Raw genomic sequence first — 26,997 nt, 5'->3', positions numbered from 1 at the left:
ACTTTATTCATTACTTATGGTAAATTGAATCATAACATGCTCTAATTTATTTATTTGGACGGTTTGTTGTCTCACGTTTTCTTCATGAGACACAGTCTAGACTGTCCTAGCAGTTGAACTTTATTCATTACTTATGGTAAATTGAATCATAACATGCTCTAATTTATTTATTTGGACGGTTTGTTGTCCCACGTTTTCTTTATGAGACAACAGGCGGCTAAAGATGTTTGGCATATGGAGCTGCCTGGGACAAGTTTGGCATTGGCATGGGGCACCACGGAGAGCAATTCCTGTCTGGTTGCATCAATGCCTGCTTGGTATGGCAACTGTACTGCCCTAAACCACAAGGCACCGCGGTGGGTCATGCAGACAGCCCAGTGCATCAGTGGAGGTGAGCTTCACTCCATCCAGGAGCTGTGTCAGCGAAGCCAGTGTAGGCTTAGCAAAGATCCTATAGCCATTATATACTCTAAGCTATAGCCACACCTACCACAGACTGTTTCAGATTATACCACACGAAATAATCAGGCTTTAGAATGAGAAGACCAGGAAGCTAACCAAATAATTTGACACTATTGTATTGTGTAATGTGTACACTGTGTAGTGTCTACAATACAAATTGTATTAACATTGCATAATACACAAAACTAAAGTAGGCCTATATAATCTTGGGAATTGGGATGATCTATCATGTCCTGTCAAACCTTGCAAAGTAGTAGTAGGCCTACTTATTAGCATGTTGGTTGTGAAAATATATTCTTATCTTATATTTCTTAAAGGACCACTTTTCAACATATCTTCATATAATTGGTCCTCACTAATGTTCATGATAAAACACCACCATTTTTTCTACTTTGTCTGTCTCATAGGACGGCTGTGGGCAGTTCAGACACCTGTCCACCAGTGACATCATTTCTTTTTAAACAAGATTTGTTTTAAAATATATTTAGATTTCTATTATCGAAAAGAAAGCCTGCAGTTTCTATTAGCTTGGATTCCCCATCGATGATGTCACTGGTGGACGGGTTTCTGAACTGCCCACAGCCCTCCTATACTGAGACAAAAAAGGTTGGTATTTTATCATGAACATTAGTGAGGACCAATTAAGATAAGTTGAAAAGTGGTGAAGTGGTCCTTTAAGGCATTTATGAATTACATATTGAATTTATACAATGTTTTGGTCTGGATTGCTTTCTTTTTCTAACTAATCTAAACTTGCCAGAGCTACCAGAAAATATTTGTCTAAGACAAGGATTCAGATTATATATTTTTAAAAGCATATAAAAAAACAACTATATGCTGTGCATTGATAACATAGGCGTAAGAATGTACGTTTATCGTCTTTGTTTAAAAAGATATATTTTTGTGAAAATGTTGGCCCTTTAAAGCCCTTTAAAGTGTTTTCATAACAATGTTTCTCTCATCTTCAATGTAAAACCATTTCGTTTCACATCAGGATAACGACGGCGCCCTCTGCTGTTCAATAGTCTCCTCCCCATGGTCTCCTCCATAGAGAGGGGGGGGGGCTCCCGGGCTCTCTCCATTCGTCTGTTGCTCCTCTCGCATGGCATTGTGGGTAAACTGTTTCTATCCAATCAAACGGATGTTGTCAACGCGATGTTGAGTAAACGAACTTTAAATCCAAACCGAATTGATTTAGCAGATTTCAGATCACATGTATGATGTATTGACGTGTTTCCATAAACCGCGAGATAATTCAATGTGCCATGTCTTCATGCGATCGTTTGGCTGTTTTGCGAGAGCGCAACAAAGAACTACTGGTGCAGCTGAGGCAGCGAGGTGAAAAACTGCAGAATCTAACCTGTTGCAACCACCATGTCCTCCCAGTTAGCACTGATCTGATCACAGATGGAACTGTCGCAGAACAGAATCAGATACATGTCTCTCTACGTGGATCTGAAGCAGAGGAGACAATGGACAACCAACAACCTGAAGAAATGGTGACCCTGTTTGACGGCGACCGGGGATCTGTAAGAGCAGCCCTCACTAAACCTTCCGAGTCCTTCGTGCACAATGAAACAATGCGTCAAACAAGTGGAGCAACTGGAGTGACAGCTTCCAGAGGTGCGGGTGAGCTAGCACTATAGGCTAGAATGTCTCTATAAGTATTTCACATACCAGAGCCATAGAACACTGGCATAGACTGACTTGGGAAAAATAAAGGTAGCCACTGATGTAAATATGAATTGATTCACTGAAGTTAAGTAATCTTACTTGGTTGTCAAGTTATCAGCATACGCATACCAGACGCACATTGATTTCAGTCTTGATCACTTGTCTTCAGACCTTTTCAAAGACGGTAACAGAAGACCTGATGACACAAGGCAACACAATCCCAGACCCCATCTCTTTGACGGAGACAAGGAAAGGGTGAGTAAGAGACATGTTGTTTATTACTTTGTGCATGATAAATTATAATGGCATTCACTCACAAAAAATGGCTCCATTAAAACGAACAAATGTGTCCAAAGTGGAGATTCTTATTGTTTCCACCAGGGCGAAGGCATGGGGAGAGTATGTTTTGCACTCTGTCCGTGTGTGGGTACAGCTAATCTCCGGCACCGTTTCCCCGGTCAATGCACACACACTCCCTGGTTGCAAAACACATTTCTTTAGATTACACATTTTATCCATACATCACACAAATCGGTATACACCATCTCCATAGTCATGTGATCAACACGGACCTGTCCACTTCCCCATATTCCATCCCCATTGCCAAAGTTTGGTCCATTTTGAACAAAATGCCTCAAATCATGAACGCAGAGTCAAAACATTTTATGAGATGATGAGATATACTTTATTGTCCCACGGGGGGAAATTTGTCTTGGGCAAAAGTGCATTAGTACATCAACGCTTTTTAAAACAGACAGACAATACACACAAGACAATACACAGTAGCAGCAAAGTACAAGTCACAAGAGTATCACAAGAGAAGTGCAAATTGCAATAAGAGAAGGTATAATTTTAAAAAAAAAGTGCTAGAGTATTCACAGTTTATAGTATCGCAGTCACAAGTGCAATAGATAAATGATGAAGGTCAGAAGTCCCTTCCCCACTAAGAACTATGAACTATGTGGCGGTTGTTTAGTAGAACAATTGAAGTGGGAAGAAAAGAAAGTTTGAAGCGGTTGCTCTTGCAACGACACGCTCTGTAGCGTCTACCAGAGGGTAACAGCTCATACTCTGAAGATAATATATGTGAAGGATCAGACAACACTCTGTTTGACAGACTGAGCACCGTTTTCTCAAAGATTGTCTGAAGAGATGGAGAATCTTTCCTACCAATTACCTTCATGGCTGTTTTTTCCATTTTAGCTATTCTAGATTTGAGCTGGACAGAGAGTGTCCCAAACCAAGCTGTCATGCCATATCTAATAATGCTACCTAGCACTGCATCATAGAAGGTTGACATGACTCCCTTGCTCACACCAAAGAGCCTGAGCCTGCGGAGAAAGTGCAAGCGTTGTGCCAATTTGGCACACAGATAGTCCACATGGACGTTCCATTTGAGCTGGTTGTCCATTTGGATCCCCAGGTACTTGTATGATACAACCTGCTCAATTTGCGTGCCCCCCATGACCACTGGGTCATGGATGTGGACACCTTTTGGATCGAAGATCATCTCTTTGGTTTTTGTGGTGTTTAACATAAGGTGGCTATTATCACACCAGACTTTAAAGTTATTGATTTCACTGATGTAACCCACCGGGTGTTCAACACCCCTCAACAGGCTGACTATTACAGTGTCATCAGAAAATTTCAAGATGAAGTTGTTAGGCTGGCTGCTTCTGCAATCATTTGTGTAGGCAGTGAAAAGAAATGGTGAATGCACATTCACCATTATGCACATTCCCATTATGCCAAAGAAGAAATGCCACTTATAAAATATACACATCAGCCTCATGGTGGCGCTATAACTGGCCCATTCTGTTTTGTGCACACTCCCCAGAGCAGAGGCAAAGGAAAAACCTTTGACCTGCATTTTTCACATATGCATTATGCTCTTTATATTGCCACCAGTGCCACTTATGTAAAACACATTATTTTTAATTACTCCTTCAAATTTTATGCAAATATCACACAAATCAGTACACGTGATCTCTAGTCATGTGATCAAGACGGGTCTGTTTGATTTTATTCCATCCTGATTGGCTATGATTGGATTCCAACGTTTTCAGGAGTGGCCCGTTTTGTACAAAATGCCGTAAATCATGAACACCGCGTTCAATTGCGGTGAAACTCTGCACACATATTCCCACTAGGCTGAAGAAATGCCACTATCCTGGTGGAGACCTGGGCCCCGAGAGGCATTTTACTAGTTCTATTTTTATTGTCATTTTGACCACCAGATGGTGCTTTGAACTGGAAATAATACTTTACCACTGAAAATGTAATTTTTATTTCCAGGGAGAAAACCATCTCAATGATTTGAAATGAACTGAGCACTGATAACTTACTCAACATTACCCAAATCTTTCTGTATTTGTAGAGGGAGACTGCTAACAGAGTCACATTTCAGTCTTCTGCATGTGAACAGATGTCTGCCTCAGACAGGCAATATGTGCAGCCCTTACTCGGGTATGACTGGATAGCAGGTACCTACCTACACATGATATTAATTGTCATATTTCACAGGCTCTCTCTTATCCAAGAACGGCTCTGACTCTGGTGTGTTTGTTTCTTTTCTGGAAGGAATCCTGGATGTGGAGAGCTCCTTATTGGAGCATTCTGACGAGTTCTTCAATGACCTAATTACTTTTCGATCAGTAAATCAAGACAAATGTGTCCACAGGCAACAAGAAGGGTGAGTGGTTCACACACTCCATTGCACTGGGATATCGTCACTGTAATGGAAACCTTGTCCCAAACTGTTAGTTTTCAGGAAATGGGGAATAAAGGACCTGTTTTCCAATTGGTCCAGTGTAGTTATTATATAGTCACAATCTCTTGCTTAATACCTTTTAAATATTTATAATACCATACCCACAGACACCTCTCTCACTTTCAAAAAGCGTCAGAATTATTGAAAATAGCCGATCTAGTCGCGTTGCATTGTGTTTTGTTTTAGCTTGCAGATCTGCTAATTTTGATACTTTTTGCATGACTCTCCAATCTTGTGCGGATGAATTATGGCATTTATGAAAAATCACACGTGAAGTGAGGGGCACCCACTGTATTTTTATCATCATATGACGTCTCATGTTGTCAATGTTTGTTTAACTACTGCCCTAAACATACATTAAAAAGTCCATAGACTTGGCTGCCATATGACAATGTTCAAAAGCCATGCATTGGAGGGGCACCTCAAAATACATTAACACCCCGAACGCCCGGGGGTATTTGTAACCATTAAATCAGGACACCCAGCGATTTGTTTCTTCAGGACCTATTTCAGCGTTGCTCCGCACCATTTCGGAAGTAGCTTGAAGTAGATAGATAAGTAGATAAGTAGATAGCCTGTGGAGCGATGCACTCTATTTTGATATCAATTAAGTTCCGTCCCGAGTGTTGTGCGTTACTATTTGATAGGACGGAGACCTCCGTTTATGCCACTCAGGGTGTTAAAAGTGGGGTAAATGAAGATACAAGGTTTCTGCCTGACGGGGTCGGCAACAGTATATTATGTCAAGCTCCACTCATAACTATGTTGTTAAATTGTGACTGGTCCTTCTAATAGATTTCCTGAGGATGACTTCTTTGTCCCACCACTGCTAATTGATGATGCTGGACAAGAGGCCCACATGGACACTCATCAGTGTGAGAATTGTATTATAACTAATTTCTTTCTGTCAAAACAGTTTAGCTAATTCCCTTCAATAATTGTTTTGTGTCTGCTGTGCTATTTTCTAGGTACATTCTGTTACAGGATTAATAGCAGACTGTTCCCAATTCCACTGGATCCTGAGGAGCGTTGTCCTGTGTGCAAAAAGCCAAAATCCCTTCAGCCTCACACTACTGCAGAACCCGCATTGATTAGGTAACAATGCAGTTAAAGCACGTACACTGACGGGCAGGAATATGGTGCCTAAATACCTGTCAAATGTATAGTATTATCAGTAAGCGCCTTTGTGAAGCCTGAAACATACTCCACGCGCAAATGTGGACACTTCAAGCTGTGCGAAATCGATTTCATGCGTCGTTGGCGTTGAGTTCTGGATTATGTCAACCTGAAAGTTATAATGTGACACAAGCGTGATGTGCATTTGCAGTGAGGGTTTTTATATAGAAGAAGGTGGTAACAAGAAGGAAGCTGTTGTCTTAGATTTGTGTTCTCTTCTGCTCTAGCTTTCATAATATAGAAGGTCGTAGTTTCAAATGTATGGGTTTATTTAATCCACTGGTGCGTAATAGGCTAGCACACTTTGAATACTGTATGTTAACCAAGGAGACACGTTTGTGATGGCTGGGCCGGGAATTGACATTTGTGTACTTTAGTATGTTTCAAGGCGCTTTAGTCATACACAAAATCTAAATTTTGCTCTTGTGAAATGCTTTATTCTCTTTATTTGTTTCTCAGGGTCAGCATTCCTTGTTCCACCCTCTTGCCAAGTTATAAATACAAACCCCATCGACGGTGTAGTTTTGACCCCTCTAATAGTTTGGGGTTACCATCGGTGAGTGGGAAAGTCTCACGTATTTCATTATTATTTACATCATTGTGACATTTTCCAAATGTGAGTCTTTTCTATTACCTTTTGTAAATATTATTATTAAGCCTACATCATTACTCGTCTCATCACTTTGTTTGCAATTCTCCAGCACTGTCTGTCAGGCTGGTCAAATACAGGCCAGAACACCGTGTCACAGCCTAGCACTCTTGACCTACGGAGCAATCTAGACACAGAGACCTCTGCTGGTCGTCCCTTGGAAAAGTCACAGCACAAGGACCACTTGGTAAAATACTGCAGAACGTTTACTGTCAACTTGGCATGTCTCATATTAAATATGTCAAAAATGAAACTGTAATTAATTGTAAAAGCAGTAAGACATATTCACATGTAGTTCTTCATCATTTTTCAGGATGTATCTGTGTCCAGAGTGTCGGGCAGCCAGCGCGCTGGAGATGTTTCTCGATTGGCTCGGTACCGTTTCCAGCAACTCTCTCAGAAAAACAAACTAACACATCCTACCATTTGATAATGTCCTTCATGTTCTGGTTTTAAATGTATACATCAATGTTTCTTACATATTGCGTTTTTTTTTTTTTTTTTTTTTACAAATGTGTGTGTGTGTGTGTGTGTGTGTGTTTTAACCAATACTGGTTAAAACATATTTCTAATCACAATTGACTAATTTATCTGGACCAAAACCTGCAAAAATGTACAACTCGCAAAGGTTTTTCTTCACACAGTGGAATGGACATTATTTGGGTGAATGGTAATAACATTAATTGTAGATGTATTTCATTCTGTAGTTGTTTCTGTGTTCCAACATGAAGTTAATTGTGCTATAGGAGTTGTAACAGATAAATACACCCACATTGCCCACAATTAATGTTATTACTGTACCATCACCTGCATTTACCATCTATGACTCATCAACATGTCGGCTGTCAAAACGTTAGATTAAAGGGTCTATGGCCCACTCCCAAAGAAATAACAGCAAAGTCGATATGTGCAGTAGTATGTTTACATTGAATTACTGTATGTTTATATCTATGTACAGCAGTGGTTAATATACATACTGTATGTATATCTGAGTGAGAAGAAGCTTGAACTGTATTTCTTTTGTCACTTTTTGTGTGGTTTTCTTTTGTGTAAGACTGGAATAGCTTTAACCCATTCTGAACGGGAACCCATTTCCATTTTAGTGTAAGCATCATGTTATGCTTTAGCTATTGAAAAATAGCAGATCTACAAGCTCATAGCGCGCCACCGAGTGGCGCGCTACGAGCTTGTAGGTCTGCTATTTTTGAAAAAAATCGAAGAACGACTGACATTTTTAGAATCTGATCTCAGGTCAGAATGGGTTAATCAGACCAGTGTGTGTCCAGTGGAAACCTCGTATGAATCTGATCTCAGGTCAGAATGGGTTAAGGAAGTGCAATAGTTCATACTTCCTTACTAACCATGACTAGCAACTCTAAAGAATGGGTAGTTGACATGGCAAGAAACCACACCAGACCACAGCACTTAACATCAACTGTCTGTATCTGACCATCTAATACTTAATTTGTATTCCATCATATAACCAAGCATAAATCAGTCTTTAATCTCTCACACAGGACCAAAAGAAGAAACAGACCAGTTTTTTCACTTCCTCCCCTGAGTAGACTTTGATTGATTATGAGAAGCCGAACTTGCACTCATCACATGGTGTGTTGAAACGGGTGCAATGTAATTGTGTCGGAGTTCTTTGTCACTATTTTAAAGTTCAGTACAAAAACATCAGCAATGCATGTTCAAAGCCTGCATATAGTGCTGAGTTTTGGTATTACCACTGTCTCGCCCACTGAGGGGAAATTTATTTTGTCACACTCTGAGAACTAGATTGTATGTGGAGGCTACTGAAATCTTTTAGGTGATTTTAGTGTGTGAGTTTAGTTTACCCCCAAAAAGGCTGTTGCTATTGAAGGTTTCCATCTCTATGCTTTCTTCACTATTGAGTAATTAATTACCTTCGAGACAGATGGATGTTCTGTATGTTGTTAGATGGATAATGCAACCTTGCATTCGCTCTAAGGCTTTTAAAATCTCAGTTTCATGAGAAAGAACTATTAAGGAAGGTCTTTCAAAGATCTTCAGATGTCGAAACATGTTGGCAGTTGCCTTATATTAATAAAGCCTTTTCCTCTGCTTTAATCCTGAGTGCCTGTTTCTTTCCTCATGCTTTGACCACAGTTTGGCCGTGTCAGCACGATTGATACTTTCAACTACTTTTAGCTATCTTTATTTTGTATATCTCCTGTGAGCACCTGATTGTTCTGTTTTCTCTATCGTCAGTTTCAATTATCCTCTGGGCTATCAGTTTATTTTTAAATAAAGACCTACAGTAAACCATCAGTATGCTATAGTAAATGCAGTAGGCCCTATAGCTTTCATATATAGACATAATAGCATTTCATTGAAGGCCAGAAGTTGAGACCATAAACAATATTGTTTGCCATTTCTGTTTTCTTTAGAGTGAACACTGAATACTGTGAATGCAACAGTAATTGTATGATTCATACATAAGAATTCAGCATATTGGTTGTGAAATCACAATGCTTCACACAGGAGTGAACAGCACTGGCTGACTCAGCATCAGACTACATTATAAGCATATAATTTCCGGAACTTGCATAATTTTTCTGTCTTAAGCCTGCCCACAGATTATGACAGTATAATAATGATTACATACAATGCTTCACCACAAAGGAAGCTGGAAACAGGTTGAATCGGGGTAGCCTACTCAGAACTGTTTCCATGCTGCTTTCAAAACACCTGTTTTACTGTATAGGCTATACATTTGGATTTTTAATGAATGTACAGCGGTACAGTCTATTCATGATAGGCTGCCTGTGTGTGTGTGTGTGTGTGTGTGTGTGTGTGTGTGTGTGTGTGTGTGTGTGTGTGCCTGGCCTATAGTCCTTTGGTTTGTCCCAATTCATGTATATGTACACACACAGTAGTGTGTAAAAAAAGTAATATTTAATATATAGGGCCCCCGGCCTACTGTAGGCCGGGGGCCCTATATATTAAATATTACTTTTTTTATGAATTGATTTTTATGTCGGAGATAATTACTTTTTGACATGCCTTAAAATCTGTCTCAATCAACTTCCTCTGACCAGTTTAGAGGCAGTTCGTTTTGTTTCCTGTCTTGGCTCTATAGCCCGGTCTCATTTTCGGGGAACTGAAAACACCTTGCTTGTTGTCAGTCACTGACGGTTTGAAAACGTGTCAGATTTAAAATGAAGTGCAATGCCAACGACAACAACAAGTTCGTTGTAGTTGTGTAGCATAGGTTGTAATGTAGCCTACTTTAGTTACTACTTAAGATTAAGAAAGCAATGAGGGATTCTACGTGTATACTGTTTGCGATCCTGCTGAATGCCAGAACGACGAAGGTAAGATTAATTCTGCCGTCTGGTGACTGCTCTGTCCTTCGTCTCAAGGACGCCAGGTATCAATCGGGAGCGTTATTTGAAAGTAGGGCAGGCATAAATTTACTATTTCACTCACTCTCCGTAACCATCACCAGCTGATGTTGTTATGTCGCAGTTGGGGGTGGAATCCGGTATATTACAGATTAGACTACTTGTGAATTATTTTATTCCTATTTCGCTGGATTTCTTTAAAGGCAGTAGCCTGCACTTTACTGTATGAAGGTTTTGTGTGGGGGAGTGGGGGGACCCCAACACACACACACACACACACACACACACAGGATTACTCTAAAAATTCACATTTTGTCTTAATTCATAAACGTCTGAAGTTCTCTGAACGTAGGCTAATTGTGCTGTCTAATAGTTTACAGACTACCCGCAAGTAGGCTATTGCTTTTATGAATATGAATGAAAGGAAATATGAAATATGTCAATGTCGATCTCTCCAAGTCTCCATAATCCAATTTACAAACAAACACAAATTTCCTGTGAATCTATTCAACAGCATTGATTATAAAGGGAGTATGTTATCAAATGTATTAATAGAATATTCTTTATTGAGTCTACTCTATACCAAAATATACAATATAGGCCTATGCCCTTTTTCTTTCTCTGTATCTTTACATGGGGATGGGAATAGAACAGCTCCCACTGTAATCACCAACCACTACTCTGGCTACAATTGGCATATAGCCAGAGGAATGTGGGGGAAATGTATCACATTTAATCAGATTGAAGTCCACTTTCAGTAATAACAATACTACTACACATCATACACATGCATTGATAGTATAAGGAAATGAACAGCTGCAGGCTAAATAATAGTCAACCTGCATGACTATTCATTGAAATGAAATTGGCACCTGATGCAGTTTCAGAACAACTCATACCCCGGCAATAACCTTATGTCCTTGTGTTCGGCCGCTTCCTGTCTAAATTAACTTTTTATCACTTCTGGAGAAACAGCGTGGTGGTTTAGGAATACAGCCAAGGTGAAAGGAAAAATAACAAGTTTCTCACAATGGCAGGAAGAATGTCTATCGCAGTTAGATGATAGAACTCTTACTGTCAGTGGCTAAACCGCACGTCGTTGTGTAGACTGTTCCATTTCCTGTTGTACAAGAAATACACTGCTATGATAGGGAGGACAAAAACACATACATTAACCACTTCAGCCCTTTATACATTTTATGCTCACAATGTGTCGTGAATAAATGGAACATTCTGCATAGTGAGTACTTTCTACTACTTTAAGTACATTTTCATACCAATACTTGTGTACTACTGTTACTCAAGTAAATTTTGCATTCCAGACTTGTACTTGTAACAGAGTAGTACAATATTGTACAAGTAAAACAATTGAGTGCTTTTTCCACCACTGCTGAATTTGAACCTCTGTCTTCTGTGTGGGAAACCAAACATCTGCAGCTCCAACAGATATTACCTGGCACTAAAAGTCCAAAAGCAGCCGACAGCAGTATAGGTCAGCGCTCAGCACAGTACCCTGCTTTTACCATCTAGATTCTAGATTCTAGGCGGATGCACACAGCACACATGCTTAATTTATTTACAGATACATGAAGGCTTCACACGTATTTGAGTTTGGGACTTTCTTGCTCTCTGTTCTAATTGAGCTGCTCAATTACAGCAACCTCTTTCTTTCTTTACTTTTAAACAGCAGGAGTATTCTCTACCGTATCATGCAGATTCACGTGGAGAATGTAAGAACCCAGAGAAAGAATACCTGATTGATGATGTATCAAACTTGTGCTGCAGCAAGTGTCCGCCTGGTAAGAGATGAATTATACGATCCTGTTTTTTAGGATAATTCTATTGAACCCCCCCCCCCCCCAAAAAAAAACCCCATAGTCTTAGATTCAGCACAATGAAGTGTTTTGTTTTTCAATTGATTTTTTTTTCTTCCTAATTTAGTCATTCAGTCAATTCCCAATTCCCTTTGTACTCTAGACTCTTTGTCGCTGCTGACCCTACTGGTTTGCTCATTCAGGAGGGTGTCAAACTGGGGTCAGGACCAGGGCCCAGAGGGGTCCCCAAATTATTTGGATGATTAGATTAATGTGCAACATTGTTTTCTCACTTAACAGTAAACAAGCCAACATACAGTATATATACAGTGTATATATGGTATCTGAATATTTCTAAAGTTACAATTTAATGGCTTTTAAGACCTTTATAATTGGTCAAATTGTCAAATGTTACATCAGACATATTGACAACATTGACAACAACTCGCAGTGTGAGGTGTTTGTAGTTTGTAGAGGATTGATATTCTTCTCAGTTAAGCTCCCAAATGAACAGGCGCCCTGACCAACCGTAGGAGTTGATAGATATGTCCCAAACCACCCCCTCATGAAAAGTAGATTTGAGAACATGTTTTTGTGTTTCTTGCATTTGTTTGTTTTTCTAACAGGGATGAAGCTGATAAAGAATTCTTGCAGCGACACAAATGACAGCGAGTGTCGTGAGTGTGACAGTGGCCAATACTTGGAAAACACAAACTATTCTCCAAACTGCATGAAATGCCCTGAGTGTAAAACAGGTGGGTGGATGCATTATTATATACTGTACATTACTGTACCTGTTTGGTAGTCCCTGACTCCCTGTACAGTATGTGTAATGCCATATCTTTTCTTGTTGAACAGACAAGGGTCTGCAGTATGCCCAGAACTGCAACAGTACCACAAAGTCCAAATGTGTGTGTCAGACTGGGTGGTACTGCATCATGGACTTTGATGACCCATACTGTACAGATTGTAAGATGTACAAATCCTGCAAGGCTGGGGAGGGCGTCTCTAGAGAAGGTACAATGCTCACCATTTTCCATGAGGCCATTGATATCTTTTCAGAATGTAACATACAGTATCTTCATTATTACAGATATGTGAAATCATTTTTGTCAACCCGGCATACCTATTTTTGGCATGTCATTATAACAACATTTATGAATGTTCTAAAATAGCAAAAAAGCAGATCTACAAGCTTACAACACATTGCATCACAATGCATTGTGAGCTATTTTCACTATTCATCGCACAGCAAAGTATATTACTTACAGTAAGTGGTTAAAATGAGATATGCACAGCCACAGTATAGTGTGATATATACATTTAAAGGGATTTTTGTATCTATTTCAGGCAGAAAAGACTACGATGTGAGGTGTAAAAAATGTCCTGATGGGACATTCTCTGATAAGATCTCTTACACCGAATGTTGTCGGCCTCATACAGAGTGAGTGAAGCACGTGAGTGAAGCACAGCCACATAGCTAGCTATAGTTATTTGTGGTACATAATCTAAGATCTTCTGAATTGTTTCCCCTCCTCTCCAGTTGTCAAGGAAGGGCTATCGTGAAACATGGCAATGCTACCTCGGACACAGTGTGTGAGCCTGCGGTTTCTGCTTATACAACCCTGCATCCAAGGATACAGACAGATCCACATGGCAGTACTGTGCACCAAACCATAAATCTACAATCGACTGCAAATCCATCAAGCTTACCCTCTAGACCTATCAGTGATCCAGTTGTCATCCCAGAAGAACCAACAAAAACCCAAATACCAACACCATGGCCCAACTCTGGGCCACAATTAGGTATGCTAATTGGTCAAAGTTTATTATAAGTCATGACGAAGTACCTTTGTGACCAAAGCAGTGTTTCAGACTTTACTTTACTTTGTGTGGATATAATTTACATCTTGTGTGTACTTTTGCCTACCTACTTTTTTAGTTGCAGTAATTGCTGGTGTCACTGGACTTCTTATGGTATTCATTATTGTTGTGGTGCTGTTGATCCACCGTAAAACCATTCCGATAAATGGTGAAGGTAGCCTGGAACAAAATTCAACATTTTAAATTACATTATTTATTCTGTTGATTATGCTGCACATTTGAGATAAGTTGTAATTATTCAACCTTTTATTTGTTAATTTCTGATTCATGTTGTGTCAATATTTTTCATCTCTCTGCACGGTTCTTTCTTACCCAGAGGCCCAAACCTTTCCTCCAAAAATAGATGCAAATGGCAATTGTGAGAGGGACAATGACGTGAGTTAAGCTATGTGCTTATTTGATCTGAAATAATTTATATTAATAGTCATAGTGTATATGACTTATTAATAGAGTCTGTCTCTCCTTCTCTGACACAGGTGGATCCGTGTCATTCAACGAACGTTGAGCTTGTTGCTTTCTCCAACATATCCCCAGAACAACAGTGTCTTTTGAGAACAGAGGAACCCTACAATAAATCTGGTCAGTCTTTATTATTATTATTATTTATTACATTATTTGTCAGGGACAATGCATAGTCGCTCTGGAATACAGCGTCTGCGAAATGCCTAAATCTTAAATTGCAATAGGTTACAATAATGTGTTACTTATACATGTACGGATTAAAGGACCACTTCTCCCATTTTTCAACCATCTTCATATAATTGGTCCACTCCTGACTAATGCTCTTTTTACTGTAAGATGTCTCAGAGAACTGTGGACAGTTCCGAATCGGTAATTTCAAACAAGATTTCAATTTTATTTTTTAGTTACTGCAATAATAATGGCTTCTATTTCAGCATGCTAACTTTCCAGGAAGAAAAGTGCTGTAGTTTAAATGATATGAATTATGAAGATAAGGTTGAAAAGTGGTTGAGAAGTGCTCCTCCCCCTATGTCTCTGCTTAGGGTTTCTACATAAAAATGGTCATTACATCATTAAGTTATTAAGTTAGTTAAAGTGAGCACATACTAGTGACATATTACATAATCATACGATTACCGGTACATAATTTTATTTGGACAAAATCTATATTTCTGATGTCTCTTTACAAGGATAGAGGGTTACAGCATTCAGGAGGACCCGTCCATAGGCTCACTTCAATCCACCCCACAACATCAGAGCCCACAGTCTTCACTGTCAGAGCCCATGCCCTTACTCACCAACACTGAGTCCTTCAGCTTCCAGCCCACTGTCCTCCCTCAACCCACCTCTCAGCTTATTGGTCCTCCGGTCAACAGTTCCCATGTGAATGTCAGCATCACTTTCCACATTGGAAATGGGACCTGTGGTGGTGCAGCAGCCCCCATCAACCCAGCTGAAGATGCAGCACAGGCAGATGATGACCTGCCCCTTGGGGAGGAAGAGGAGTGCCTCACCATTCCACGACAAGTGGAAGTTCAGTAGTTTTGTCATGAATCATGTATGAAGAATCCCATCCAACAGATGACACAATTTATTGTGTGGCAGTTGCTCAGGAGATAGAATTGCTGTTTGCAGGGAACCATAAGGTTCCAGGTTCGATTTCCAGCTCTTCCTGGCTTAGTGCAAGGAAGCTCTTTCTGAAGGAAAGGTCGTTCTGGACGCCAGGGATGCGCCATGGCGCTTTCATGGGTGGTAAACATTGCACCGGAAGTTTGATGAAATACATGGCAGTGAATGGAGCCGGCTGGACCAGCTGAACAAACACCATTTGTGAAAGATTGCAACCTTTGTCATATAATCGGTTCAGGAATATAAAAGAAGATATTACAGGTTGTTTTCTAATCACTTACTTTTCGATGTGCACAGTATGTCGTTTTATTGAGGATCTAAACAGTGGCTGGTATCGTTTCTGTCATTGCAAGATTTGGTTGCCAGACAGGAAACAGTGGACAGGCTTGCAATACTTGGCACGTTCAGAAAGATACATCTATAAAATGACAGTGTACACATCGAAAAGCAACACAGCAGAAAACAATGTGTGGATGATAGGTTTTATTTTATTTTCCTGAGCCAAGTATTTTATAAAGGTCTCAATTTTCTGAAATCGTGTTCATAAGCTGTCCAGCCGGCTCTCATAGACTCTAATTTTATTTCTACGAACTTCCGGTGTGAGTTCGACACCCCAGTGCGACGATTCTGCCGACTGGAATTGCATCTTATCGAAAATGACGTCAGTGCCCTTACCTGGGTTTATATATACCTTGGCTAAGGCTTAGTGTCGAAAATGTCCTCGAGCAAGACAATGAAATCCAACTGCTCTCCGGGTGCTGTTCAATAGTTGCCCACATCTCCTAATAATTAGGACATTATTATTAGGAGCATTTAACTTTAAATACATATGACTGTAATTACAAATTACTCTTATAATGTTGGTTACGTACTCATTCACATAGATTTATTATTTTTAAATGTTAAATCATAGCAGCTACTGTAATGTTTATGTACATATACTGTAAATAATTTAGTAAATAAATATATATTACACAGATACTGTGTAACATACGTTGTTGATTGGTCCTGAGTGGGATACTACATACTAGTCTCTGGACAGTATAATGCAACTGGAGAGCTGAGAACAACGGATGCATTTTGCCCAGCATAAAGTTTTCTTACAACACAAGATGCTGTGTCAACAGACAGTACATAATAGGCTACAGTTATGTACTGTCAGTGGTTCTCATTCCCTCAGGGTTCCACGAGGGAGGCCCAAATGGACCCTTACAGGTCTGTAACAGAGTTACGGATGTCCTTGAAATTCAAAAGTTAGAACCACACTGGGTGCACAATTTATGAACTCAATACATCTTTGGGGAAAAAATGTATGCTTGATTTGATATATATTCAGGTAATACTTTACTAACAAAACTTGTTCATAGTAACAGCTGGCCTCCCAATTGTGTTGGAAGAAAATGAGTCATCAAACATGTGTATGTGCCCCTAGGTCATTATTACCTAACTGCTAAACTGAGTCAGACACCAAGAATAAATTTGCCCTAAAATAATTAAAACTGCATTCAGTCTGTAAATTATCCTTATTGCAGTTTTGCGCACGTTGAACTTGCACTAATGTATTAGGCTACTGTATATGTATTATACCTTCCAGATATGAAATTGTTAATATATTATCCTCTATTTGATTCACTCCTGTCTTTATTTTTTAATGTTTTTTTTTGTGGCTTTCGCCTTTATTTTTATATTTTTTTATGGAGGGACAGACAGGAAATGGGGAGAGAGATGGGGCCACACTGCCAGACTGGATTACCAGCCAAGGTGCCTGGACCACTGAGCCATGGCCCAGGCCACTCCTGTCTTTCTTACCTTTACTATTGCAAACTTGATATTATCTTTAAAAAGTCTCCTTATATTACATAGAGTTTTATCTTGTTTTAGGAAGTAAGTAAGTGTGGAACATGCTGCAGCTACACCAACATTTCACTGTTTTCCAGTTGTACCTGACTACCTGTATGAGTGACATAGCACATAGGCCTATTGTAAATCCTCTTGACTGTGAATGGGTGAAAGACTGGTAATTTATCTAAATTCAACGACCCGGGCCCAATTCAAATGCCCAGTTAGAGGCCACACAAACTGAACTCACTTTGCAAAAGTATCCAGAGTAGATTTACTAGACTACCGGTAATCTGAGTTCACAGAAGTTTTATTTTTTAATAGACCAGTTCACCTGTACCACGTACAGTGTCGCCACCTACTGGTCCAAATCGGACTAGAATATAATGGATGTCAATGTACTTTCGCTTTGCTGTTTGTGTTCAATTAGGACAGTTTTAGTGGTAATATTTGTATTCAGCGCACGATGGAGGATTTATTACAGTCAAAGCAAGGCACCGAATGTCGCCTGCCGGGAGGAAGATTTAGATTATCAGCTGTGCGCGGCGCGCGAGCAGGCAGCGCTACAAAAGAGGAGGGCCAGAGGAACTGAATGGACCATTGCATTACTGGAGGGGCGCAACGCATCTTCATAGGATCAATTCAAACGGTTTATTGTAGCCTAGTTGTACATGTAATAATTGCAGTTATGTAAGAATATTATATTTAAACTACACGCATTTACATTGATGTAAGCTTATATATGACACACTGGCCGTGAATATTAGTAAATATAACACCCACACGCTCGCACAGGGGGTTTGTGCCAACGCCGCTTGTGGTTCTTCCTGAAAGGAGGAGTGAACAGTGGAGCTGATGGTCGTGTGGCGCTGAGCTGGTGAGTTCAGTTTTAGTATGTATTATTGTAGTCTAATCGGCAGATGAATACTTTGTCATGAGAAGATACGTGCAAATCCGCTTTGATAATCTTTTTAGGCAGTTAACATTTGGCGTGTTCGCTTTTTAAACGGGTTGATTGGTTGGTTGGTTGTGGTGTGCGTGTGTGTGTGTGTTGCTCTCTGCACTGTGTATCCCTGCTGTCGTGGTGGTGCCGTGTGGGTCCTGCTTGGATGTGTTTACAAATGCCGCTAGTAGCAAGCAAGGCGCAACCAGTCAATTAAACACCAAGCAGGCTCATCTCTAGTGCAGATGGTATCTCGACTTTCCCCGGTAGAAATAAATAAGCAACTAGTTAAGGTTTGCTTGTTGCTACTGAAATATTCCACCCAAAGAGGAGGAAATCAAGGAATCTGTCAGTGACCGAGAGGGAGGAAAGACAGTTGCTTTCCCACTGCACTGACTGCAGGTGCTTCCTGAAGTAACAGCACATCTTTATGATGAATTCCTGTTCTGTTCTTTGGCTGTATAGAAGTGTCTATTTGTACGTCTCTAAATGTTTTGATGGATTGAACAAGGTGGACCCTCTTGTAAACAAGTGTAATGCTTTATTGGGTCGTCCACTCACAGTTAACAGTCTTTGTATTGAGTTGTGCTTGAAATCTTTATTGAACACTAAGGAAAGAGTGTGATTCTGGTTTCTTGTTGAAGACTCATGCAGCTGTAATTTATGGGGATGAGAGTGTATGGGCTTGTTTCCAATTTCGTGCAAACTAACATTTGTTTTGATAAGTGATGGCAAACTCTGAAATGATAGAAATCCTCAGTTGATTTAGATTTTGACCATTTCTGTACTGTGTATGCAACAACATCAACTGTGCCAAATGATTAGTATTAAAGTGTTCTTGTGCTTTTTCCACCAGATAATCAGAAGTGGCAAAATCCTAAGATCTGTCGGTCAACATCTGCATGACACCGAACCCCTCCAAATCTGAGAAGTGAACTGAATCATCCATCTCACCAACAAGGTGTCCCTTTTAGATGCAGCTCTGTCTCTGTGTTTGCAAATGGCTTGCTGTCTGAAGGACGAGCTCCTCTGTTCCATCTGTCTGAGCATCTACCAGGACCCCGTAAGCTTTGGTTGTGAGCACTACTTCTGCAGAAAGTGTATCACCGAGCATTGGAGCAGGCAGGAGCCTCGCGGAGCACGGGACTGTCCAGAGTGCCGGAGGACCTTCGCCGACCCCCTTCTCTCCCCGAGTCTCAAGTTGTCCAACATCGTGGAGCGCTACTCTGCCTTCCCGCTGGACGCCATCCTGAACGCTCAGAGGAGCTCCTATCCCTGCAAAGACCACGAGAAGGTCAAGCTCTTCTGCCTGAGTGACAAGAGCCTGGTGTGCTTCTTCTGTGACGAGCCAGCCCTGCACGAGCAACACCAGGTGACCACGATTGACGAGGCCTACGAGGAGATACAGGTCAGTGTCACAGAGATGTGGGTATAGGGCGCTGGGTGGAGTGGTTAAGACCCTGCCCAGTGCCCACCACCACGGAGGTGTGGGTATAGGGAGCTCGGGTGGAGTGGTTAAGTCCCTGCCCAGTGCCCACCACCACGGAGGTTGTCGGTTTGAATTCGTTTTGAATTTGAGCGTTCTGTACGAACACAATTGACCTGTGTCTGGGGCAGTTGGAGGGAAGCCGGGCGGGGACGGTGACATTGGTCATTGGATGTACACCTACAGGCGTGGGAGTGTTGGGCGGGACGAGTAGGATGAAGGCCCTTCCGGTGGGGGCTCCTCTCTGGCAGGATACAACAGCATGTTGACTAAATTGGGGAGAAAAGGCTACTCTAAATTTAGAAAGAAAAAATAGAGATGTGGGGATGTACATATTTGACCGTGTTCTGAATCACCTATCGTCCCATTTACATGCATCTTATGGAAACGCTAAGCGTAATGTAGGTCAACTTTTTGGGGCAGATTTTCAGTTTATAGGAATTGGATAATAATAAAACATCACTAGTGGTATTTTAACTACTAAAAACATAAATGTAATATTAAGGATCATTGTGGTTATTTTATAGTATCGATTTTCAGCAACCAACAATTTGTTTCCATTTTCACTGTTGTGTTTGAGCTTAAACAGAATTTGAATTGTGCAGTGCATTGAAAAATCACCCCTGAGGCTGACTTCTGTTTATGTCTGCACGTTCCATCATTACAATTCAATAGCTCATACTTTCTGTTTTTAATGTTGCACAATATATAGTGAATGGACATATTGCATGATATCATACAGGATATAAAGTCCTTCAGAAAGGGGTGTAAACTGACAGGCTGATTATGTGGTTCTGCTCTAATCCATCAAATATAGCCTGTAATTAAATGGCCAAATTAACCCCATATCCTGCTTAAAGGCCATTTCCATAAATCAAAAATGTATTATTTTAATTCATTTATTTTTAACGATCGAAGTTGTTTAGCAGTTTTCTCATGAAAGAGACTGTTCGTGCTGTATGAGCACTGAGTGTTATTGATGTTAAAGTATTAAGCCTCTTGTATGCCACTTTCAGTTTGTGTGTCGCAAAGACGTTCCCATTCACATGGCCCAAGGCCTTGACTGTTCATTGTGTTGCTGTCCACTTTACACCATTCTGAAAGCATGTATTTAAGCCAACATCAAGGCAGCCCCTCCCTTCATCACCCTGTACCAGTGATGAGGTTAATATATTGTACCGGTTCACTCTTCACGGGTCATTTTAATTTACTCCCTCAAGACTATTGTGAGAATATTTCCATCAAAGTGCTCTTTATATTAGCCTCTCTGTGTTATTTCATGGCTGTATGTATTACAGAAAAAAGCTCTTAAACTCTTTGACATTTCAGTTGGATCACAGTTCAGGCATGTATGAACTATAAACAAAGACACCAACCACTTAACCAATGGCCTTTTCCATAGTCACCCCATGAAGCCTTGAATTCATGGGAGATTTAAGTGTTCCAATATTTGACAAATTGATGTTAAAGAGCAAAAACCATAATTAAAATGGTGTACACAACAAAATGTTTGGTGTTAATTCAACTCACAATGGACCTGTGCCGTGTAAATCTTCGTGCAGAAGTAATTAGTCCCAGTACAAAACGTTTGCTCTTTCTCTTGGGTGGTGTCTTGTCCCCATCCTTGGGAGCTCTTTTCAAGGCAGAGTGATGTGGCATTTCCTACACTGGCAGGAGGTTTGGAGGCTGCCCAAGATCTGCAACCACTCAACGGGGAAGAAGAGCGCACACAGTCTCTAACTGCTTGGCTCACTTACCTTTTTGTGTGCGCAGACATTTACAAGTAGAGATGTTCTTTCTTCTGCAGCTTGTAGAAACTGCAAATGTCAATGGAACAAAATGGATGGGGTCGGTTTTACTCTCTCTTCTGTTGTTCACGATCAAATCTTAAATCAATAGCAGTGCCTGTACTGCACATGTAGAAGAGAATATTCTCAGGATTAATCGTTTGTAAAAAAAAAGAATGTAGAAATGAATGTACTAGTCATGTTTCGGTTTTTGTATTTCTTATATCCTTTCTTTTCAGTGAGCAGACTGTGAGTTGGATGGCACAGTTGTGCCCAGAGGCACACGGGTCATCTTTAGCACAAGCTTTTATTATACACAATAAAGCACTGGCCCTAGCCTCGACGACCTTACATTCAACCTTTTACAGGCACATGGCAGTGCATAGTTTAATTGTATAGAGATTCCACTGTTAGACGGATGTTAGGTTCTTAGCTTACGTATGATTATTGATGACTATATTTGATGCATTACCAATTGGCAAAGTCATTTTCTTGGGCCTCGGCCCCATCATCCATTAGTGCAAGAGGCATAGGAATGACAGTTCTATATCAGCACCTTGTTGTTTACCTATTACCTAACAAACGTCAGACAGCAGAGTGTAAATGGTTTTGTGGTCATTTCTGGTTTATTATTGACAGGACACTAGAGAGAGGGAGATCTAGAGAGAGACAAGGGTTACTTACAACACATGACTCTAAAGATCTAGAAAGTCTCAACTATGATTGGCGATTTAGTGTTGTTGTGTTTTTTTAGATGCCTGAAGGTGGTCTATTAACCCAAACATCGCCTAAATTATAATAAAATAACCCGCACACCATCTACACAACGTCCTGAATGCGACGGATCAACACAGATCTGTTCTTTTTTCCATATTTTTTTTGCAGGATTGGTCCGTTGTGAACTAAATGGCTCAAATCATGAACACAGCAGGCCAGGTGACTTATGTGAAAATTTGCACGCATGTTCTCACTAGGCAGAGGAAGAAATGCCACTTAAAATCAACCTCATGGTGCTACAACGGGCAGATTCGTGATTTACCTGCACTTTTCACATCTGTTTATAGAGCCATCAGGAAGTTGACTTATGTGAAACACATTTTGAGGGGCGCTAGACTCTCCTATGTCTAGCTTTGAGGGTTTGTGTAAACGCAAACATTGTCCTAACACAAACATTGAATGCCATTGACAATGAATGGCCAACTTTGAATGTTTGAACAATTTTTGTGCAAACACAAACATTGAAGACAAAAGGGAGGACGCAAATTGGGATTGGCCGGAATGAGATTATGTATGATAAGAGTGGCCCTCACTTTAAAAATATATGTATTAGTCCGCAAATCGGTATACATGATCTAGTCATGTGATCAAGAGGGATCTGTGTGATTCTATTGTGGTTGGTTGGCAAAGATTGACCTAAGATCTAATGTTCTAACCAGCTCAGTGGCCTTGTGGTTAGAGTGTCTGCCCTGAGACTGGGAGGTCGGGGTTCAATCCCCGACCGGGTCATACCAAAGACTAAAAATGGGACCCAATGCCTCCCTGCTTGGGTCCCATCAAGGGTTGGATTGGGGGTAAGTCCCTGCGACATACTAGCGTCATGTCCAGGGGGTGTACTGTACATTGTACATCAAGCTGCCTCACGCTAATGAAACAGGAGATAGGCTCCTGCCCTATGGCTCGGCAAGACTACTTACGAATGTTTGCAGGTGTGGCACGTTTTGAACAAAAAGCCTAAAAAAAACAAGCCCACATGTTTATATTACTCCTACATATTTTGTCCAACCCTGACCTGGTGGAGACCTGTTCTCCGAGGATCACTCGTAATATATATTGTGTTTTGATAACTGGTTTACAAAATAGATCTAATGAGAATAGATAATAAATATAAAATAAATAATAATTCTATTGACATGGACATGGGTCCGTGACTTGTAAGACTTAATTGACATGCAAAATTAGCATTTAAAACTGAAACATGCATTATTACATGCAATCCATTTCAGATAGGAAGCTTGCCTTGGTAATGTAACGAGTTAAAACATGCATTGCATCACAGACAGCTTGGCTTGACGATGCAATTCCTTTTCGAGTCCCAAATATTTGATTTCTCAAATAGCCTCCATTGGGGTTCAGATGAATGAGGTGTTGTGCGTTAGACCCAGTTTGTTGATGCTGGGCATCAGTATGTCGACAGTGTGTTGGTCTGTCCAGCCACTAATGAATGCACTTTGTTTGCTATGCGACTGGAGCTGAGGGTGTCCTCATTATCCAGGTAACTTACTCCCCCTGACCCCCAGACCATGACTTTGACCTCCTGCTGATTTACATCCCTCTCTCCCATGGATATTGATGCAGTCATGTGCACAAAACTCGGCATGACTCAAACCCATCTGCCACATTATGTACGCTAATATACAATTAATTGTCTCTATGTAAAGACTATTAAGGGGGGATCGAAGAGGATTTGTCTGCAGCCTCTGCCATTTGCTAGGGGAACTGATGCATTTATTAGGAAGGGCTTTATTCTACAGATCGCTTAGTTAAGGTGGTATCAAACGCTGCTTAAATCCAGAGCAAAACTACTCTTACGCTAAATACTGTTTGTCCCAGACTTGTCTCAAACGGTTTGACTTGTTGTTGACTGATATGATTTCCATGATGACGATCGTAAATTATGATCTAAATGACCGCTCAATTCATAATACGTTGATCTTCTTTTAGTATTTTAACCCTAAAAGTGGATGTCGCCATGTCAGGGAACCAAAGTTCTCATTGCCATTGCTCACCGTTTAGCTACACTGTAAAGCTTGTAATGGGTTGGTTGTTTAGGAAATAATGACTTTGTTTTAGGCAGCATAGTTAATGATGGTGAGATTAGTGTTCCCATCTTCAGACATGCCAAACTGGCGCCACCTAAAATAGAGGGTTCAGTTGATTGCACTCTAACCCTCCTCAGTGCAGATAGATCTCCGTAGCTTTTTAAAAGAACCACATTTACCACTGTGCCTAAATTATGATGATCAAGATTGTCACTAGGCAGCGTGAGACCGAGACGGAGCGTCCCGGGGGACTTCCACAGTCCACATGCACTGCATGTCATTAGAGCAGTGTGGCGCTGGATAATAAAAGAAACGCTCGCTTTAGCCCCTAGTTATCCATGCGTGCAGGGTTGTGTTGGAGGCCATCCAGAGATTAAGCTAGACTGTTTAGGCAGAAGGAGTCGCAGGAGCTGGCTGGTGGCTTGATAGCACCACTGTGTCCCTCTGGCGAGGTCCGTCAATCAAGTGGAGAAGCTGCACCGCTCTGTGCAGGTGTGTTTTCTCCCATATCTAGCATGCAGTATGAATAAGGTGGAACACGTGTTTTGCGGTATTCCATGGGGTGGTGGTGACTTAGACACTGTTGAATCCCTTGTGTGAAAAAATCTATAAATATGCCCATATAAATGATATCAATTATTAAAATAAATAAGTTAAAGTAAATACAAATTTGTTTGTTCATTAATTTATTAATTTAACAATAATAATGAACGATGAAATTATATTGCCGTTTCTTTCTCTCATTAGGAGGCAACAGTACAGCACTATCTCTCTCTCTGTTTGGCACAACAGCGCCCCTACTGGTACTAATAGTCATACTCGTGCTCATACATAGGTGGACGTCACATACATAGGTGAACAACACGGACATTGCTGTTCCTTGGAGTGGTTGCACCACTCAAAAAAACCCCAATTTATTTTGGTTCCATAGCACAGTCTGTCACTCTGACTGCCAGTGCTAGGCCGTAGCTCCTCGAGCCATCGGTACACATGCTCTCACTACTGCAGTAATGAGTCAGGCTATTTCAAGGGCACCCACGTCTACCATGGCTTGCCCCTGTCCTCCATCCCTCCCTTAAAGCTGTTATAAGCAATAATATGTCAAAATTTGAATGACCCTTTGTTGTGTTTTTTGGTATTCAGACGGCCAGCAATGATTATGAGTAAAACGCTCCCCAAAACATTTAGTCTCTGACACCTCTAGGGGCCACAATCTGCATTCAAAGATGACCCTAGAAGCCTTGTCATTGGTCGAAAAAAACAGGTCGAAATAACTAACCCATCAGGAAGTAGACCGGCAAATCAACCAATGACAAAGCTTCTAGGACAATCTTTGAATGCAGATTGCGGCCCCTAGATGTGTCACAGAGACTAAATATTTTTGGGAACGTTTTACCCATTGCTGGATGTCTGGAAAGTTAATAAACAAAGGTAATTCAAATGTTGACATTATTGCTTATACTTGGCATCAAGTCCCTCTCCATCTCTCTCTCTCTCATATCTGGCACTCACTTGCTCCACCTATGCTCTGCTCTCCTTAATCTTCTTATAGGTACGTGCTTTATTAAATGCTTGGGATTTAGGTTGTTGGTTAATTATTTGGAGGCAGGGGAAGGGGAGATGGCTGTCAGCAGGTGGTGTTGCAGAGAGGTTTCATTCATGCGTAAACGGAGCCATGGGGAAAGGCAGAAAGTCTTATTCTTGGAGGCATTATGATTATATCCTCATCCAGAGGGATTGCAGTGGCTTGTTGCAGGCAGCATCTTACTGTTACCATTGTTGGATATTGCCCAAGGTGGGAAATGATGGCTAGGCTGGATGCCAATTTAGCCCAGTTGGTAAATCTGTCAGATGCCTGGTCAAGTCATCTAGCGTCTAGCGGCTAGCCCACACATTGTAGGGTCATTGCAGGAAATGGACAATTTCCTAATTCCTTTTGCTAATTTGGCCATCCGTCTGTTTTGTTTGATGTTATGATTGTTTTTTTTTTTTTAGATGGAGGGTGATTTCTTTGGCTTGCATTTTGTTGTGTTGGAATGTTGGTGCATCTGTTAGACTTTGTGCTTCCTCAGGGAATTGCATGTATTATGGATGCTCAAGGCCTTCTGGACAAAGGGCTTAGCTCTAAAATTATACCATATGTTTGCCAGTGTGCCTTAGCCAACATATTTTGTTTTGACAGATCGCTAACAGAAACGACCCAGTGGAATGTATAACAGTTACCATGTCCTCAACTTACTCCAGGTTTTCTTTGGATTGTCTGCATAATTTAATTAAAAAATAATAATCTTATTGTTATTGTACGGCAGGAGCCGTGCTTTCATTCTTCAAGATTTGTTAACTTTTTACCTCCTTCGGTTGTTCTTTGTTCCAACTCTGCATCTGTTGTTTTGTTTCAAACCAGCCTACTCTACTTCTGTTCCTGTCATTTCACTTTCACATATTCCCAAAAAAGTGAGCATAGGGCTTTAAAAGTCCTTCTGCTGCAATAGGCAAATAACAGAAAGCTCTTTCATGTGTAAATGTGATTTATTTTCATTATAATGCTCTGTACCTGAGCTAAGGGTTTTGGCAAAGTGTGTTTGCAAGAGAACTGGTCTGGCAGGACCAGAGAATGAGCCAGGGTCACTGCAGAGGAGGAATGTGCAGGTCATCCTGCTAAAGGAAAGGGGAAGTTAATCTGCCCCCCAACACACACACACACACACACACACACACACACACACACACACA

The 26,997-nt window shown here is 40.7% G+C and overlaps 3 protein-coding genes across 7 annotated transcripts in view; all 3 read left to right on the top strand.

Moving 5' to 3' along the window:
* The first annotated feature begins 1,706 nt into the window (after window positions 1–1,706).
* miip (migration and invasion inhibitory protein) lies at window positions 1,707–8,576 on the top strand. The gene is made up of 10 exons (XM_080776136.1): window positions 1,707–2,085; window positions 2,306–2,391; window positions 4,514–4,619; window positions 4,717–4,828; window positions 5,702–5,781; window positions 5,875–6,001; window positions 6,542–6,638; window positions 6,784–6,918; window positions 7,045–7,768; window positions 8,051–8,576. Exons 1-9 carry the CDS (start codon window positions 1,728–1,730, stop codon window positions 7,159–7,161), a joined length of 1,218 nt encoding a protein of 405 aa, XP_080632262.1. The 5' UTR covers window positions 1,707–1,727; the 3' UTR covers window positions 7,162–7,768; window positions 8,051–8,576.
* A 1,290-nt stretch (window positions 8,577–9,866) lies between these two features.
* On the top strand, window positions 9,867–16,826 carry tnfrsf1b (tumor necrosis factor receptor superfamily, member 1B). 3 transcript variants are annotated; one of them, XM_080777667.1, is made up of 10 exons: window positions 9,867–10,072; window positions 11,790–11,832; window positions 12,543–12,671; window positions 12,775–12,933; window positions 13,267–13,360; window positions 13,460–13,722; window positions 13,859–13,954; window positions 14,117–14,175; window positions 14,277–14,379; window positions 14,957–16,826. In XM_080777667.1, the coding sequence occupies exons 1-10, from the start codon at window positions 10,016–10,018 to the stop codon at window positions 15,301–15,303; spliced, it is 1,350 nt and encodes a 449-aa protein (XP_080633793.1). In that variant the 5' UTR covers window positions 9,867–10,015; the 3' UTR covers window positions 15,304–16,826. The 3 variants fall into 3 exon arrangements, with proteins under 3 accessions (XP_080633793.1, XP_080633792.1, XP_080633794.1); XM_080777666.1 differs by having other exon boundaries at window positions 11,790–11,901; XM_080777668.1 differs by having other exon boundaries at window positions 11,790–11,901; window positions 14,952–15,061.
* Window positions 16,827–18,003: 1,177 nt separating this feature from the next.
* The window catches only part of trim62.1 (tripartite motif containing 62, tandem duplicate 1), a 37,080-nt gene continuing 28,086 nt past the window's right edge, over window positions 18,004–26,997 (top strand). Inside the window, exons 1-2 of one of the 3 annotated variants that reach the window (XM_080781815.1) lie at window positions 18,004–18,106; window positions 19,029–19,580. In XM_080781815.1, the coding sequence (XP_080637941.1) occupies window positions 19,173–19,580 (408 nt within the window). In that variant the 5' untranslated portion in view covers window positions 18,004–18,106; window positions 19,029–19,172. Of the gene's footprint in view, window positions 18,107–18,641; window positions 18,684–19,028; window positions 19,581–26,997 lie in introns of those variants that run through there. The other 2 variants (XM_080781816.1, XM_080781817.1) reach the window with 2 other exon arrangements.

Source organism: Protomyctophum bolini (assembly GCF_963924005.1).
Source record: "Protomyctophum bolini genome assembly, chromosome: 2".
Lineage (NCBI taxonomy): Eukaryota > Metazoa > Chordata > Actinopteri > Myctophiformes > Myctophidae > Protomyctophum > Protomyctophum bolini.
This window is presented reverse-complemented; position numbering and strand designations above follow the sequence as displayed.